This window comes from Rattus norvegicus, chromosome 1 (genome assembly GCF_036323735.1).
Source record: "Rattus norvegicus strain BN/NHsdMcwi chromosome 1, GRCr8, whole genome shotgun sequence".
In the NCBI taxonomy this organism is placed as follows: Eukaryota; Metazoa; Chordata; class Mammalia; order Rodentia; family Muridae; genus Rattus; species Rattus norvegicus.
The window spans coordinates 268,424,763-268,441,620 of NC_086019.1; the positions used below are offsets into that span (position 1 = coordinate 268,424,763).

At 42.0% G+C, this 16,858-nt stretch overlaps 2 protein-coding genes across 3 annotated transcripts in view; one reads left to right on the forward strand and one right to left on the reverse strand.

The window, feature by feature from the left end:
* Slc18a2 (solute carrier family 18 member A2) overlaps nucleotides 1-10,467 on the forward strand; it is a 35,415-nt gene extending 24,948 nt beyond the window's left edge. Inside the window, exons 14-16 of one of the 2 annotated variants that reach the window (XM_006231664.5) lie at nucleotides 1,240-1,359; nucleotides 1,492-1,625; nucleotides 8,285-10,467. In XM_006231664.5, coding sequence (XP_006231726.1) covers nucleotides 1,240-1,359; nucleotides 1,492-1,625; nucleotides 8,285-8,389 — 359 coding nt within the window. In that variant the 3' untranslated portion in view covers nucleotides 8,390-10,467. The remainder of the gene's footprint in view (nucleotides 1-1,239; nucleotides 1,360-1,491; nucleotides 1,626-8,284) is intronic. The other variant, NM_013031.2, reaches the window with a different exon arrangement.
* Nucleotides 10,468-10,541: 74 nt separating this feature from the next.
* The window catches only part of Pdzd8 (PDZ domain containing 8), a 57,620-nt gene continuing 51,303 nt past the window's right edge, over nucleotides 10,542-16,858 (reverse strand). The window contains exon 5 of the mRNA NM_001107446.1: nucleotides 10,542-16,229. Coding sequence (NP_001100916.1) covers nucleotides 14,029-16,229 — 2,201 coding nt within the window. The 3' untranslated portion in view covers nucleotides 10,542-14,028. The remainder of the gene's footprint in view (nucleotides 16,230-16,858) is intronic.

A 16,858-nucleotide genomic window follows, 5' to 3' on the forward strand; every position in this document is an offset into this window, starting at 1 on the left:
TTTTTTGGGTTTTGATGAGGCTTGGTAAAGAACACACGGCCGGTGAGGTACCATGCTGTGCACTCATGCCTTGACGGGATTTTCACAGGCAAAGGAAAATAAAACATTAGAGAAAATTCTGTACTGAGGCTAGGCTTTTGTCTCTCACTTAGAAATACTGATTGATCGTGACGAAAGGAAAGGCCAAATCCATTACACCATATTATGAGGAAATTAGTCTTTGAGTAGTATAGCAGAAAGAATGGATGGACCCTCCAGGGGAGGTTAGGTGGCCCTGGCATCTGATGTCTCCTCACGGACCTTCACAATACCAGTCCTGTGTGATTCCTTCTTCAACTGTCTGCTTCATATCCACCTCTTACATTTCACTCCATCTATTCTTTCTCTGCAGAAGGCTGCACAAACCAGAGGATTAGCCAATACTAGAAAAAAAAGCCATTTCTCCTACTGCTGCTATGTACCAATGGTTTACTATGTTCAGCCACCAAAACCACTTTCAAATCACTCCATTTAGACAGGGCAAACAGTGCTCAGGCAAGACCATGCTCATTCAATTGGGATTCGCACCCAGAACACATGTGTTCTTTCTGGTCCTTGTCCTTTCCTAGTCGAGGCACCACAGCTTGTCATACTGATCTTAGCTGTCAGTTCAGCTAACTAGTGAACCACACTCTTCAGGTTTTAGTTTTCTGAGCAGGAATAGACACCCTTACCCTTCTTTGAATTTGAATACTCTGGCCCTCTTAGGCACTTTTCTGCTTAGTAACTCTCATGGTCTACATCCTGATGTTGGGGTGAGTGGGAAAGAGGGTGGCTGAGATGTGTGTGTGTGCGTGTGCTAAGTGGCAAGGGAAAAGCAATCAAGTAAACAGTGGATTAAGAAGGCATCACCTAGTAGGCCAGGTTCCAGTGGCCCGTAGTCTACTAGATCTGAAGAATGGTAGGTGAGTTGCCAGAGGATTGGGTACCATTTTGTTCCCTTACCCCAAAGATAGGACAAGGTGAGGCCAGGCAACCTACACATGGTGGTCTAACAAGGACTCAAGAGTCCTGAATTCAGGGCCTGTCTGAATCCTTCTGCTGACTATCCACAATGAAAGGTTTGCTGTTGGGAGTTTTGTTAGGGAAGGACAGAGGGAAAGAGCTGGCAGTGTACTGAGTTTAGGACAGAGTCGCTGACATCCAGCCTACGTCTGGTTCATACCACTTTTCCACACACTGACCCTTGACTATTCACAGGGATGGTGGACTCCTCTATGATGCCTATCATGGGCTACCTGGTTGACCTGCGGCATGTGTCTGTCTATGGGAGTGTTTATGCCATTGCAGACGTGGCCTTTTGTATGGGCTATGCTATCGGTAAGAATGCTGGCTTTCAAGAAAACCTTTACCTTAATGAAGTACAGATAAAACCTCCTAGGAATACAGAATCTTTACATTTTCTGGCGATAAGATGTTTGGAGAAAGGGCTGATTTTCTGTTTCCCCAAAGGTCCCTCTGCTGGTGGTGCCATCGCAAAGGCAATTGGCTTTCCTTGGCTTATGACAATTATTGGGATAATTGATATCGCTTTTGCTCCACTCTGCTTTTTCCTTCGAAGTCCACCTGCTAAGGAGGAAAAAATGGTAAGAACACCTCTTTTTTTTATCTTTTTTCGTATGGCCATCTGGATATTTCCTGCATAGTTCAGCTCTTCAATAGAAACCGCCAAACAAAAGCAGCAATATGTCCTTTTTAGTCACTAACACAAGACAGCAACTTCTTATTGTTACTTACACAGCCATTTCTTTCAAGCCTCACATTCATAAATTTGAAGAATAAAATTATTCTTGTACATAGATTGTATAACTCTTGTCAATCAAAGAGAACCCTGGAACAATTCAATCTAATTGTCTATGATTCTGGAAAGTTGTCCTGACTCCCAGTGCCAGTTCCCAGGATATGGTGCCAGTTACTTCTAGCCTCACATTGTTCAGTGATAGCTTCTGTCTTGGTCCTACAGACCTAAGATTCTGGAGATACTTGTAAGGGTCTTTGTGAAAGATCATATTTACACCCTGGGGCACACCGGTGTGCAAATAGAACTATTTATTTTCATGTCTAGAAACACAGCTGTAGGTAAGCTATAAAGAGTAAAGTGCTTCGTTTTTGAACACGTTCAAATCATTGGCTCTAAATTTGAAGTGAGAGCTGTATGAGTCCTGTGCCCTTTTTAGGTGTTTACCTTACTCAACAAAAGAGCTCCCTGCTTCTGCTTGTAGTCTGTCCTGGTAGCAGTGCCCCAGACTGAAAGATCAGGTGCTGATATTGTTTAGCTGAAAGGAGACAGTCTGGACTGAGAATGGAGAACCCAGGGGACGTGGTCGTCTTGTGTTCAGGGACAGATCTGAGAGCTTCTTTGTTATGTTCTGTTGGAGTAGATCAGAAGTGATTTCTGAAGGGTTTTCCATCTTCTGATAATGTGGCTTGTGTGCACCAGTCAAAGCTCTCCGCTTTCATTTCCTGCCTTCTTTTTACCTTTAAAAATGTTTTATTTTGAAACAAGTTCTCATTAAGTTGCCCAGGTGGGCCTTGTATTTACTCTGTAAGAAGCCAGACAGGCCTTGAAGTTAAGATCTTCCTCCTTCAGCCTCAGAAGCAGCAGGCATTACAGGCTTGTGCCACAAGCCCAGCACAATGGTGCTTTCTGACACTGAGCAGGTCTTAATACTTGATCATTTCTTGAACTGCTCTTTGATGGTTTTCCCGTAAAGTGAATTTAAACACAGGATCAAAATTTAGATTGTATAACTTAGGTTTGGCTGAAGCACTTTACATTCACCTACCCATTTACTGCAATTTAGAAACACATTGATCTCTGGCCATTGACTTTGTGCCCTGAACTATACAGGATAATGACTAGAGACTTCAGAGTTTCTCATGGTTGGGCTCCTAGGAAAGGAGGCAGGTGGTTGGAAGTCCTTGGCTGGAAGCACCTCTCCTTCCTCCTCTGACTTCCTGCTTTAACCTGGTTGTGTGCATCCTGGCTGCACTACTGTTTGGCTGACCCGGGCCCACATCCTTCAGAGGAGGATAGAAGACTCTCAGCACAGCACTGGAAAGTTGTCCTTCTGTGGCCATATTATCAATAATTTGATTAAGACTGAATGAAGGTTATTCCCAAACCTTTTTGACCAAAGAAATTGAATTAGCAGTAAATGTTTCTGCCACCCAGGAGACCGTTACAGACTCTTAGGGATGGTGAACGGCTGGCATGGGCCTGGGGGCAGCTACACTGTCTCCCCACAGAGGACTATGCAATTCTGTTTTCTCCATTGCACTGGGAAAAGATAACACTTCACAGGAGTACTGTGAGAGTTAAAACAGACTCCAAGCAGCAACTCGTAATGATTCGCCCACATCCTTCCTGCTTTTTCTTAAGTACTGGACTAGTCTGTCCATCCAGTAGGCCCCAAGCATCTCCACTCTTTAAGGCAAGAGATTCCTTTTGCTAAGCAGACTCTGCTGGGTGGGCATTGCTCACCCAGACAGCGGATGCTAGTGGCTGTTGTGTTATCTATCTGCTGGGTGGTAGCATCGGGTAGTAGAGGAAATGAAAGTTTTCAGATGACTAGCTGAGGAGATGGTGGAGGTAGGAAGCTGTTTTGAAAAATGAGGGTAGAAAACCAGCCTTTCTTCGTCATTTAAGCCACTGCTTTAGCTCATTAAAAAAAAAAATCAAGTAACCCAAAAGATGAATGAAGTGGAGGAAACTGTGGAAGGCAAAGAATGACAGGTTTCCAGAAAGCCACTTCACTATGAAATCCTTAAATTAGTAAATCTTGAGATGTGCATTTCTCTGCCTATAATTGATGCCCATAATTGGAGAAATGCCATTTAAGCTGGCATAGTGGTGACGTCCGAGGTGTTGCCCAGCAGCTGATGCCTGTTTACTGTGCAAGCAGAACAGAGATTTGTGTGGAAGCCAACGGCCTCTCATGATAAAGGTGCATGTGGCAGGATGTGTGCAGTAAGGATCGATCAGCACACATGTGAGAAACCTCAGAACATACAAGAGCTGAGGTGGGAGTTCATCAGCCACCATGTGTGGAGACATGTGGGACAGCAGAGGATTCTTTAAGTCATTCCTGGTGAGAGGGTCCTCACCCTGCTGCTGTGTGAAGGAGACTGGCCTACGCTTTCACAGCTGGCAGTGGCTGTTTGTGACCTTTGCAACAGTGTTTTCTGGATTTTTAAGTCACAGCTGGCTGTAAACTGCTTGTGAGCACTACAGCTTTTCTTCCGGTCAGATTTCCTTTTCAAATAATGTTACTGATAAAGGCAAAGGAAAGATTCCCAGTGTAAGGCATATCGACACTGCCATTTGAGGAACAATGCTCCCTAAGACAATGAATGACACAGCACCCTGACCTCTCAAAACATGCAGGTGAGAACAGAAGCATTCTAAGATAGGTTTTGCTTTTTCTTTCTCTTTTTTTTTTCTTTTTTTTTTCCGGGGCTGGGGATCGAACCCAGGACCTTGCACTTCCTAGGCAAGCGCTCTACCACTGAGCCAAATCCCCAACCCCAGGTTTTGCTTTTTAAAGGTTTAGATAATTATGTTTTTAAAGCTAGGGCATGCTTCTTGGTTTTATTCTGTAAGTATCTGTTATCAAGGCAGGGAAGGAGGTGATCTGTGGATAGCAGACTCCTATAAGTGTGGCTATATAAAGTCCTTTCTATCTTAGACCCCAGTTCAGTGATGAGATAGTTCAATAAAGAAAGAATTTGTCACAAGAGGAGCCACATTCAGATACCAGCACCCATGTAAACTTCAAGCAGGTTTGGTGGTCACCTGTAATCCCAGCAAGCAAGGGAGGGACAGAGCAAGCTGACTGGCTATACTAGACAAATTGGCAAGCTCTGGGTTCAAATGAAAGACCCTTCAATACCTCAATATATAACGTATTGGTCAACCTCTGACCTGTACACACACACACTTACACACACACACGTGCATGTCCACCCCTTCATCACACATAAAACACATTTTAAAAGGACTTGTACTCTTGGGTGCCGTGGCTGGGTAAAGATGGAGCGGCTAGCGACAGATGAGAACATACGTGAGGTGAGCGCCATAATCTACCTGTAGACACCTGTCCCCTTTCTGGGTACCTACGTAGTAGATTGCTGGTTTTGTGGGTGTTTTTTCTAGTTAACAAGAGCAGAGCTTTTCTACTAGGATGCATGTCTTCTCACGTCTGAGATTGCCGAGCCTACTCTCTGTGCATTTACTGTCTCACCAACCCAGCACTGATTTATTATTACTATTATTGTTGTTATTGTTATTATTATTTTACTTTCTGAGATCATCTGGTCAGGTGGTTTTACTAGCCTGGAGACTCCAGCTTTGCTCTGTGTCCTGTGATGAGAGCTAGGTATTTAGCAGGGGACTGGCTGTGACTTTGGGGCCAGTGCCTCCTCTTTTCAGTTCTGCTCTACAGCTGTATACAGAGAGAACATAAATCCCTGCCTGCTTCATGAGCCTTATCTGCTGTGCTGTATGTCTCTTTTCATGGCATACCGTCTGACTTAACCATTTATAACTTTTTTAAAAAGTAAAACTGCCTAGTAAAGCTTTTGGGAGAGGACAGAGAGCTGGGTTGTAGAAGCCATGAACTATCTTATGGGAGAAAGCTGCCTGAAACACTCAGACTATTGACTGTATTGAAGAATTTTGATCACTCTTGTCTTTATGATAGAGATAATCAGTTGAAATGAACTCTGTAGTGCAAGGTTCTGCGGGCGCTCGTGCTGTGTGTGTGTGTGTGTGTGTGTGTGTGTGTGTGTGCGCACGCGCGCATGCAGCCCAGCAGTTAAAATTAGCTATAGAAGTGTTAATGGTAGATGGAGAGATGAAGGTGGTTATAAGGCAATGACCACCCCTCAAAGTGGCCTTGCTGCCTGTGGGCCAAGTACAGGTCAAGGCTCATGCCTGTCCCTGGCTTTGGTAGTGCTGTCCATCTGCCATCTCCATTGCCTCCTAATATGACTCTGGCAGCTGGGTTGGTTTAGTGTTTACCTGCTGCTCACCTTCATCTATGATCCACTTGTTCAAACCTGTCTTCTTCAAACCCTCCCATCTTTCTGGGTTCACTTAAGCTCTCATTTCATCTGCAGACTTTTGCTAACCCTTAAACTCAACTGAGTCTTCCACCTGTGGCCCTGGGGGACCACACCTTTGGAGTTAAAACTTGCAGGTATAGGACCTTCAGGATAAGATCATGTACATAGCAAGTGCCCAAGAAACCCATGGTTGATGGCTGCTCTAGTCTCACATAATGTAACGTTAACTAAGGCAGTGTTTCTGGAAGTTGTTGATAGCACCGTCACTGGGATTTCACTTTTAACCTGCTCTACTCTACCCCTAGCCCATCTCCACGGTGTCCTCTGGGCACATTTCCTTAAGAATCACTAATCTGGGGAGATTACCTTTAGCTACCAATGGCAAATCTCTGTATATCACAGGGAGAATGGTTCAAGTGTATAATCTGTTGCCTCAACTATTTTACTAATCAAACCTTTTAAGTACAACTATCAATTCACTCAACAAGCAGCATAATTGGAAAGGAGTTTGAAGCTGGCAGTTTGAGATGACATCCTGACTTGGGTCACAGAGTTCTTGGGTCACATAGCAGATCATTTGAGAATCTCTTGGAAATGATAAAAGGGTTGAGTCCTATCACATCTGGAGGACAAGAGCTGAGAATAAGTAGCAGACATCAAGACAGCCAGCCACAGGCAGTATCAGAACATTTTAATTTGCTCAGATTTGCAGACTGCACAGAGAGGGAAAAAGTCTTGCTGGGAATGGTTCCTATGAAGGAGAAAAACTGCAAGGCATACCTGATTCTTTTGGCTTGCACATGCCTCACACTGCACTTCTCCACCCGCTGTGAGATGTGCAGAAAGGAGAGTCTGTCCTGAGGCTGCCTGGATTTCCTCCTCTGCACATGATGGCTGCACCGTTGCTCTCTACTGGCTCTGTAGACTCAGCCAGTATGAATCCAAAACAACCAAGTATCTGTGCTAATTTGTAGATCTTTATCACCCCCTAGCTACACTGAACATTTACAGTATGTTCAGTGCTGCAAGTGACCTAAAGCTGATTTGAAATATACCTGGATATACGTTCTATGCCAACAGAATATTCTACTTGAAGGACTTAACCACCTGCAGGTCAGGGAATATATCCCTTGGTTCTGTTTTCTTTTTAAATTCTTATTTCCCTACCCGTGTCTGTGTTGAACTGTCAAGTTCCTTAGAACTGGAGTTACCTGATGGTTGTGAGCTGCTATATGGATGTTGAGAATTGAACCTGGGTCCTTTGGAAGGGGAGCCAAAGCTCTTAACTGCTGATTCAGGTTCACAGCTCTCCTTGATTAAGTTCTTTAAGCCTCTACCCGGTCTCTCAAAACGCCATCTAGACTCACTTTGAAAGCTAAAGCTTTAGTGACTTGCAGCCACGTTCCTGAGGGGTCAGCTGAACTTCCAGACGACTGGAGGGTTGGACGCTGTCAGCAGGAACAACTGCAAGTACTTCTTAAAGATGCTCTGAAATGAAAGCATCATTTTTGATGCTTTTTCTTTTGCAGTTACTTATTTCTTGTTTAATTTTCAGAAAGAGAAGAGGGCAGAGGAACTTTATGCATGTACTTGTGCTAAAGTAGGATCTAGAGAGATGTCTGAAATTCACATTTGTGAACAAAGCCCCGGGATGTTTGACCTAACAAACTAAGGGGCCATGGCAGAATGTGATCTTAACATACTGTAAAACAGTCTGTGTAGATGGCTAGCACCAGAGCAAGGTCCATGACTGGAATTAATGGTGGATTCTAGTTCAGACGCCCCTATACTTCCAACAAGAGCTCCCTTCAAACACCTTCATGAAGTCCCCTGTCGTGGTACTCTATAAAACGGAAGTTTGACGCAATGAGGTCCTCAGTTCCACCCCGTACAAAACTCTCAGGTTAACTTCTGTAAAACCTAACCTACCTTTGGATCATGGACCTCGGCTTCTATCTCCAACAAGGACAATGAAAACATCCTAGATGTTTCACTTCTTGCCTATTGCCTGAAACTTTTCACCGCATGACAGACCTTCAAGGTCAAGGGATGGCAACTGCTAGGAATGACTGTTTAATAGACTATACAGCTTTCAGAGAAGTGATCCGTAAAAGCAGCAGGTGAAAGCCATCTTATCTTTATAAAACAAGAAGTTAATGTGCTTGCATTTTGCTTTCAGGCTATCCTCATGGACCACAACTGTCCCATTAAAACAAAGATGTACACTCAGAATAATGTCCAGTCATATCCCATCGGTGATGATGAAGAATCTGAAAGTGACTGAGACCCTCTAACGTCGCCAAATGTTTAACTGTGTAGAAGTGTTTCCAGTGAGATGACTTATGCAGAGCTGTCTTAGTCCCACCATCCATTGCTGGCAAAGAGTAAAAACAACCAAAGGTGATACTTTCTTTTCCATGGTTATGATTGACTGCCAACAGCCTTATAAAGAAAAAGCAGCTTTTCTAGGGGTTTGTATAAATAGTGTTGAAAACTTTATTTTATGTATTTGATTTTATTAATATTATACAATATATTTTGACGAAATAGGTATACTGTAAATGTATAAATATTTGAATCCAAATTAAATATAATTTTTAAACTTACATTCATTAACACTTGGACAAAAAAATCTTATTTTTTTTCTGAATACTGGTAATGAGTGTTTAAAGCACACATTATCTTGAGACTCTCCAACAAAAAACTAGCAGTCTGAGAAACAGAACCATGTAAGACAGCGCGTTATGTACCAACACTGAATGTGTTGTTATTTAACTTGTAACTAGTACCAATGTGTTTAGGAATTTACAACTCGTCATCTTAAGTGCAGAGGGAAGAGACTTTATCAGCCATCTTTCAGACTTATTCATAAACCTTTGCTGGCACTAGTTTTCTGTTGTAACCACCCACCTGAATGGTTGTAAATGATTTTCTGGGTTATGTCATCGGCAGCAGTCACTAAAGCCGACAAGGGGTGAAACATGAATGTTCTGAAGGCAGAGGAGAGAATCCAAATGCTGCTTTCTTTTATATAAATGCTTGATGGTCTTCTTGGGTGAGAACAAAACGTTATGCACTTTAAACAGTCAAGGTTAAGTATGATGTGGTTTATCAAATCCGGCTCATGTTCTAGAAAACAAGGCTATCAAGCTGCTATAATGTGAAAAATCAAACTATCACATCTCCCACCTGCTTCAGGTCATCTGAGTGTTTTTTCTAGAGATTTGTTAATTTTGAGTTGCTGTTATTTTTTAGACTCCTAAAAGGTTGTTCATATCAATGTAGAAATGAGTTTCACGCAAAGATGGATGCAATGAAACTGCCCGTGTCTAGCACAGTAATGTTCAAGGTAATGGAGTGGTCGGGACACCTTCCCTTTCTGAAGCAGAGAAAACCATCTACAAGCGTGTGTGTGTTACTGCATCATCTGTGCGCTGGTAGAACAATGTTCCTAAGCACGACAACACTGATCGATCTTTTCAGTATGCCAGCTAATACTGCTAGTGAACACTATCTATAATTGCTTTGTATGAGATTACAATCTTCTGGAATACAAACACAGTATGGGATCTGTCTTAAATAGTATCAATTCTGCAGTTCTGTAATCAAAAAAAAAAACTGTCAATTTTGTTAAGCTGAACTGTGTGATGTTGGACATGAAGAGAACTTTAGGATAACAACCCCTCACATCTTATTGGCTATTACACATCCTTCAGAAGGGTGGCAGACATTTCGTTTGCTTTATGGAGCTCTCTGTGGGACCTTGGTGATCTGAAGTCTGGTATGTTTGGGGGCTATCGGGTTCCTACTCACTAAACCCTTGGGCAGTCGCAGGTCTGCAACTCTGAGAGATGGCTGCTCTCACATGGCTGAAAGGCAGGCTTAACCCTTCCCAGGACGCCTTTAGATGTGATATAAGAGAGGGCTTGTAGTTGTCCCTGCCCATAATACCACATACAAGAACTGACTCCTGTCATTTCTGCTTTTGAGGCTTCAGCTTCAGTAAAAACGACCAGCAAAGGCATACCTGTTACTGCTCTCCAGGGAAGAGAAAAAAGAAAAATTGCACAACTATTTGGAGAGGAAAGGACAAGTTGTTTGTGAGGGGAAAGGAAAGACGATTAATATCCTGGGTACACAAGACTGAAAATAGTGATAAAAAATACTGTGCATGTACCAGAACAAAGAACTTACAGCTGTCTCAATGTTTATGTTTAAAGTAGAGGTGGCTTTTGTTTGTACTTGGTAATTCAGACACAAAAATCTTAGTGAGGTAGTAATACTCAACTCCCGCTTGGCTGCTAAGTGTATCTGTGCTGGTTGCACTTTAGTGAGATTACTTAATAAATCTTCTTCAACACTGCCGTGCCTGCCTGTATTCTTTTATAAACCATTTCATCAACACTGTGGCTAGAATAAAATAGGTAACGCTGTTTTGGCTGTAGATATTTAATCAAAAAGCATTCTCTGTGTTTGCAGGCATCAAGCAAGTCACTTCAGGCTAGGGTGAACCGTCCTCTTTGGCCTCCCATTGCTTCCTTTAAATGAAATATAAGACTTGTTATACCCTATCAGTGTAGAAAGACAGTGACTTGCCCTGGACTTTAACTCAGATGAATTGTTCTAATTGCTGTGAACAGGTAACCGTCTGATGAAGAGAACGGTAATACTTAGCCACAGGACAGAACAGGCTCTGAAAGACCTAGAAATAAGGATCGTTTTGAATGTGATATGCATGGCAGTTTCCAGGATTAGGGTGGCCTGCTGGTTTACTCAGACCTTAAGGAACATTAAGGGATCAAAAAGGATGAAAGTAACCCCCCTTTCCACCCTTGTTTGCTAAAGAAAGCCATCACTTCAATTTAAAAGTCAAAGTAATACATTTCTTTAAAAATTGAAGCAATTTCAAAACTTTAGGGGACTTAAAAATTTAAACTCTGTCTTATTAGAACCAAATATGTTTAAAATGCTTAATATTTTTAAGTTAGACTTTACTCTCAAAGTTTTAGGCTGTTCTTAGAATGAGAAAGTATCTACACTGTAAGTTCTAGCATTACTGAACAAAGTCGGATGCTAAGAAATACAGTAAGTACAGCTAGGCATGGTGGGAAATGCCTTTAACCCCAGCACTCCAGAAGAGAGGCAGGCAGAGCTCTATTGAGTTCGAGGCCGGAGAGATTCTGTCTCAAAAAAAGCAACACAATAAATAATTTAAAAAAAATAGCATATTATGATTGCAAAATAATACTAAAATGTTATTCATTTTGCCTAACCCAGTCTTTCAACTTAATACCAATGAAAAGAGTACACTTTAAATAGTTTAATTTTTCTTTTCTGAGACAGGTCTCACAATGAGTAATAATCTATTATTACTATATAGCAGTAGAAGAAAATGCATATATCTGTTTCAAACAGTAAGGAATCAACAGTAAAATCTGAATGCTTTCACATATTTGTTTAGTAAAAGTGGACTGTTAGCTTGTCTGCATGGCCAAATTATACGAGGTAATAATGCCAGAGAAGAACCAGTCACCTGTTTTAAATGTCATCAAATGAAGATATTCTTATTTTTCGTGGTAGTCTTTATTATTATTTTAGCTATTGATAACATAGCATGGCAGCAAGATTACATGAGTAATGTAATATAACACAATCTTTTAAATTGAAGCCTTACACCTTACTATGCTTAAGGGTATTTGGAGCTCCCAACTGTGATGCCTCTCCTGTCTCTCCCAATAGAAAAATATTGCACTACATCAAAGGTATATTTTACAAACATAATCAGCAGCACTGTTGAGCTTTCCATGATTGTGGTTCCACGGAGATAAATACCTTAAAGCATGAGTAGATTCTCAGAACGAAAGCTTTGCATTACTTCTATAGCTCTTTCAAACGCATCAGTGCAGGAGCATGCTTGGGCACCACTAAAACTTCCATGGCGTGATCCGTGAACACACCAGCCACTTACAGCCGTGCGCCTTCAGGGTAGCAATGGCAGGCTTACAAAATGGCAGGTTACTGTTTACAAGATGAAGTATGCCTATACTTTGGGCAGACCATTTGTTTCAAGCATATAAAATGTGGAACACTTTAGCTTCTGGGATTTGTAGTGGGAAGTCCTTCTCTGTGGTGTTCTTTTAAGTTGTGAACATGCTTAAATAAACAGTAAGAGTGGGGGTGGGGTGGGGTTACACAGATGTAGCCTTGCTGTAAGCCTGACAAAGGTAGGTCTGCGCCCCAATATTTCACTTAATAATGAGAGTGAGAGTTAGCTATTAAGTTTAAGATTGAAATAACTTTTTTTATACTCAACAATGTTTTCTCATATAAGTAATACCTCTTATTTTTACAGCATTTTACTGTTCAAAGCGCCTTTGCAGTTATGCTCCTGTTTTCCTCATAACAGTCCTGTGAGGAAGAATGAGTACCTTTGGAGCTGGGGAAGCTGCATGACCCTTTGTGACCTGCCTATGGCTGCACAGATCACTAAAGAGCTTGACCTTAAACTCCTGCTGGAGTCTGGGCTACAGACTGGGTCAGTGTATTATACTATGCATTTTTCTGCAGCCAAAGAGCTGTTTCATATATTTTTAAATTTAGTTGGTTTATGTTAAAGTAGTACCTGTAGTTACCTGTAAAGGGGGAAGACACTCTTCTATTCTATAGGTATAACAAGCTTAGACTTTTAAGATATAGCAATTCAGGCCGAGCTCATCTATTTGTCTCGGTGGTTTGTTACCAGCATCCACTAGATGGTCCAATAGCACACAGGCCTTCCCTTTAGCAAACTATGCACACTGTCTGTTTTTACTTTTCTTTACAATGAATGAAGATGGTCTGAACTACTGAAGTACTCAGAATGACCGACATTCCGTTAAGGCCACAAGACACCAGTAGTGATGTAGTAAACATAATCTGTGTAGTTGCCCTCCACATCATACAAACAAAGCCAGTTATGAATACAGTCATCTTCAGAATAAGTCCTGTGAGATTTTAAATGTCCTTGCACATGCTTTATCTCCTATGGGAGAACCAAAGGTGAAAAGTCATTATGAGTGTCCACAACCTCCACTTAAAAGGAAAGCATCAACATCTGAAAGGTATTTCAAAATTCTACTGGTTACTGTTCTTCAGTAATAAAATCTTGTTATCCTCTCTACAAAATTCTTGACCAACTGGACTTTGCATTTATTCTCTATTCAATGCAACCTCTTCTAGTTAATCACTGTAATTTTACTACACTTTCACTGCATAAAAGCTTTAAAAATATCACAGAAGCATAAGAAGCAAGCAATATATGTAAAAAAATTAAACTATATAAGCATAACAGATTAAAGCTGTGGGGTAAGCTTTCATTTACATTTGGCAATAACAAAAGCAAAATAAAACAAAAGTCCCCCAAGCCCCATTAACAAAAGCATCAGGAACTACAGCTGACAAACCTCAAAACAGAGAAGGGAGAAGACTCAAACCTGTCCCCTCAATGATTACTGTGGTCAATTGAGGCATGCAACAAATCTGTTGTTATAACCGTGATGAAAATGAAAGAGAATATTTCAGGAATCTGGACAGGATCTTATTCAACACTAATTAAAAACCCGGAGGAAAGAAAAAAGTGACAGTGAGACATCACACATACACAAACACAAAGTTAGCTTACATAATTAGAAAAGGTTAAAAATAAATTAATAAAACCCAATTCCCAGTATAAATCCAAAAAACTCATAGCTATAAGCACAACCCGAAACAACCAATTTGATGAGCTGGTCATGTTTCTGCTGAAAACTGCCTTTTCTTTCTCATACAAGCAAGTAACTACAGAACAGGCCAAAGTGCACCATGAGAGAACTGAACGTGACTGTACCCGTGGCACTTTAGATACATCTTGTCCCCAACCACGTGAAAGCTGAAATGGCCTGTTGGTTACACTGACTCAGATGGGCCGAACAAGTCATCAGAGATGTTGCTGAATGGCTGAGAGTCTATCAACTGGCTTATCTCACTGTCGAGGTCTTCTTCTGTGTCTTCTGTGTATTTGTTCATCTTTTTCGAATGCTGGTCTAGGGACAGGTTTTCTAAGGTTTCAATATCTTCAATGCCTGCTTTGTAGTGGATCATCAGAAGTGTCAGAGCTTGTAGTCTTTCTCCTGATTTAGCCAAAGAAGCGGAAAGAACTGATTTCTTCCTTGTATCATTTGTTTCTTTTTCTTCTCTAACGAGGGAATTGTTGTGTTCCAGCTCTTGATCGATTTCATTCTGCAGCTTATCCAACATGAACTCTAGCTTCTGAATCCTCTCTTCGGTGGGCAAGCCTCTGTATAGATCACGGCCAATTTCTTTAACTGCAATAAAAACACTGTCATCCAGCCCTCCTTCCTTTCTCGTTAACTTTATTCCTGCACTGTTTCCTCGTTTGGAAGGACTGTTTGGACCACAGACCTCTGTGTCACTGCCTTCATTGTCTGACGTATTGGGTGTGTGTTTTGGTGATGGTTCTACAAGATCTGTTCCTGGTTCAGCAAGGCGGGTTTTAGAGACTTGACGCAGATTCAGTAAGCGAGAGCTAGTGTTAATGATATGCCTTGTCAACCCTGTTGTTTTATTGACTGACTTGTTAGCTTCCATCTCCACACGAGGAGGAAGGCCCAAGAGTGGGTCCTGTCCTTCCAGCCTGAGGCTTTTCAGGGTCCGGTCTACTCGCCTCTCAGTCGCTCCACAAAGAGGCGTCTCAGCTAGACACTTTTCCTGACATTTTTTATGACAGACATAAGCACAGAACATACATTGGGAAGCAGCTTTTGTCCACACCTTTTTCTTACAGTAATCACACCAAGTTGGGTTTTGGAACTGAGTATCTTGAAAACTATGTTTATTTTCTGACAAACTCATCTGTCCCACAAAATGGTCCTCTTTAGGGAGTGTAGAAACTTCCTCAACCACATGGAGTTCTCTTTCTTTCTCTACACTAGGAACTATCTGGTGGTCTGGTTCTCCTTCCTTCAAATACTTGAAATGAATAGTAATGTCACCAAAACAAAACTTGTCATTGAAGCCCTTCTGCATACTCAGATTACGCAGTGCAGTTCTCGTGACCATGGCCTTAGGTGCAGGAGGCTCCAGTCTGAACTTTGAAAGGTATTCCATGTTTGATGTAGCTAGGCATCCTAAAGCCACCTCCTCCAGTTTTAAACTAGCATGCCCCAAACAGATGAGACCTCCTAACTTGAACGGATCCCTGCACCACAGTGCAATGTTCAGGTACCTGTGGCAGGCTTCTATGTCGAACACACAAGATGCTCTGGCTCTTGACCACTTTCCTACCTTATTACGATACAGAACCTCTGACGATTCCCACATCTGATGGTCATCTGAAGGGTCTTTAGTGGGAGCAGAACTCTCTGAAGGAGCATCTTTCACTACTTCCTGCTTTGCTGGAGGCTGCTTACCTGCTGCCACATCTTCTCCGTGATCCACACTCTTCACTTGCTTCTCAGCGGGTTTATCTGCAGGAGGAGGAGGGAGCAGCACCTTCTCTGGCTTTTCTGTGGTTTCCGGGTCTGCCTGAGCTGAGGTGTCAGTGGGAGGCAGAGGCACTCTCCCCTGTGGTCGTGGGGGCACAGGTGGTTTGAAAGTGGGTACTTGGGGTTTGGACACTTGTGCTGCTTCTGTGGCCTCTGAAGTTTTTAGAGTTGATGGTTTATTTCCTTCTTTGGATGGAAGTTTTTGTGGTGGTGGGTGGATTCCTGAAATTAATTTACGATTTAAAACTGGGGATATAGCGCCAAGGGGTTTAATAGAAAGTGTTGTTGGAGTACGTTTGGGACTGTGACTCAACGGTTGTGTCTCCTCTTTCAACTCTGTTTGTACTCTGACATCACCTGCCAAGTCTTCAAATTCGGAATCTAGATCTCTAGTCTCACTATCCACTGGCAATCCAGCAGCTTCCTCTTCATAACCTGGCTGGCAGGAGCTTGACAAAAAGTTTTCTTCCAGCTGGCCCAGACTATCTTGCAGCATGGCCCCTTGGTTACTCTGCCCAACAGGCCTCTGGTAGTACACCAGCACGCGGTCGCCGGCCTGCTTGATGAGTTTTAACACTTGCAGTGTCGATGTGATTTTCACACCTGGTTAAGATTCAAAAGGGGCACAACGTAAACTACAGCAATGAAACTCGTCTATTGTCATCACCTCATGATTATTTAATTAAAAAAAGAGTAATAGGAAGCCTCAAAAAATATTTAAATTTCAAATTAATCAGCGCATGGTACCCTGGAAATACTGCTACAAAACCCTGAGCAGCTTCTAATTCTAATGGCCTCCCACTCCCTCTTGACATAAACAACCTCATGTCCAGCAAGTACGGAAGTGAGCAGAGACTATTTAAACAGGTTCATGAATGGATAAACCATTCTGAATGGTGGAAAGCTGACATTTTACTGAATGAAGGAAGTTCTCAAAAAAGTCCAGTGCTGGCAAACAACTGATTTACATTTAGAAACCAATGTCAGACCCTTTCACAGATCCTGTTTATAAATGATCAACTGTTTTAAGAATGAAAAGTGTAAGAGGTAAGTTGCTTTAAAGTTACAAATTGATTACAATACACATTGTCTTGTCCTGACTGTAAATCAACTTGCTACCTCTTAATGCAATTCTGGAGACAGCTGACTTCTTGTTCCCACAGGTGTCAGTCATAACTTTCTCTGTTCCTTTGATCTTTGATGTTCTGATCTTCCTCCTGACCACTGGTCTT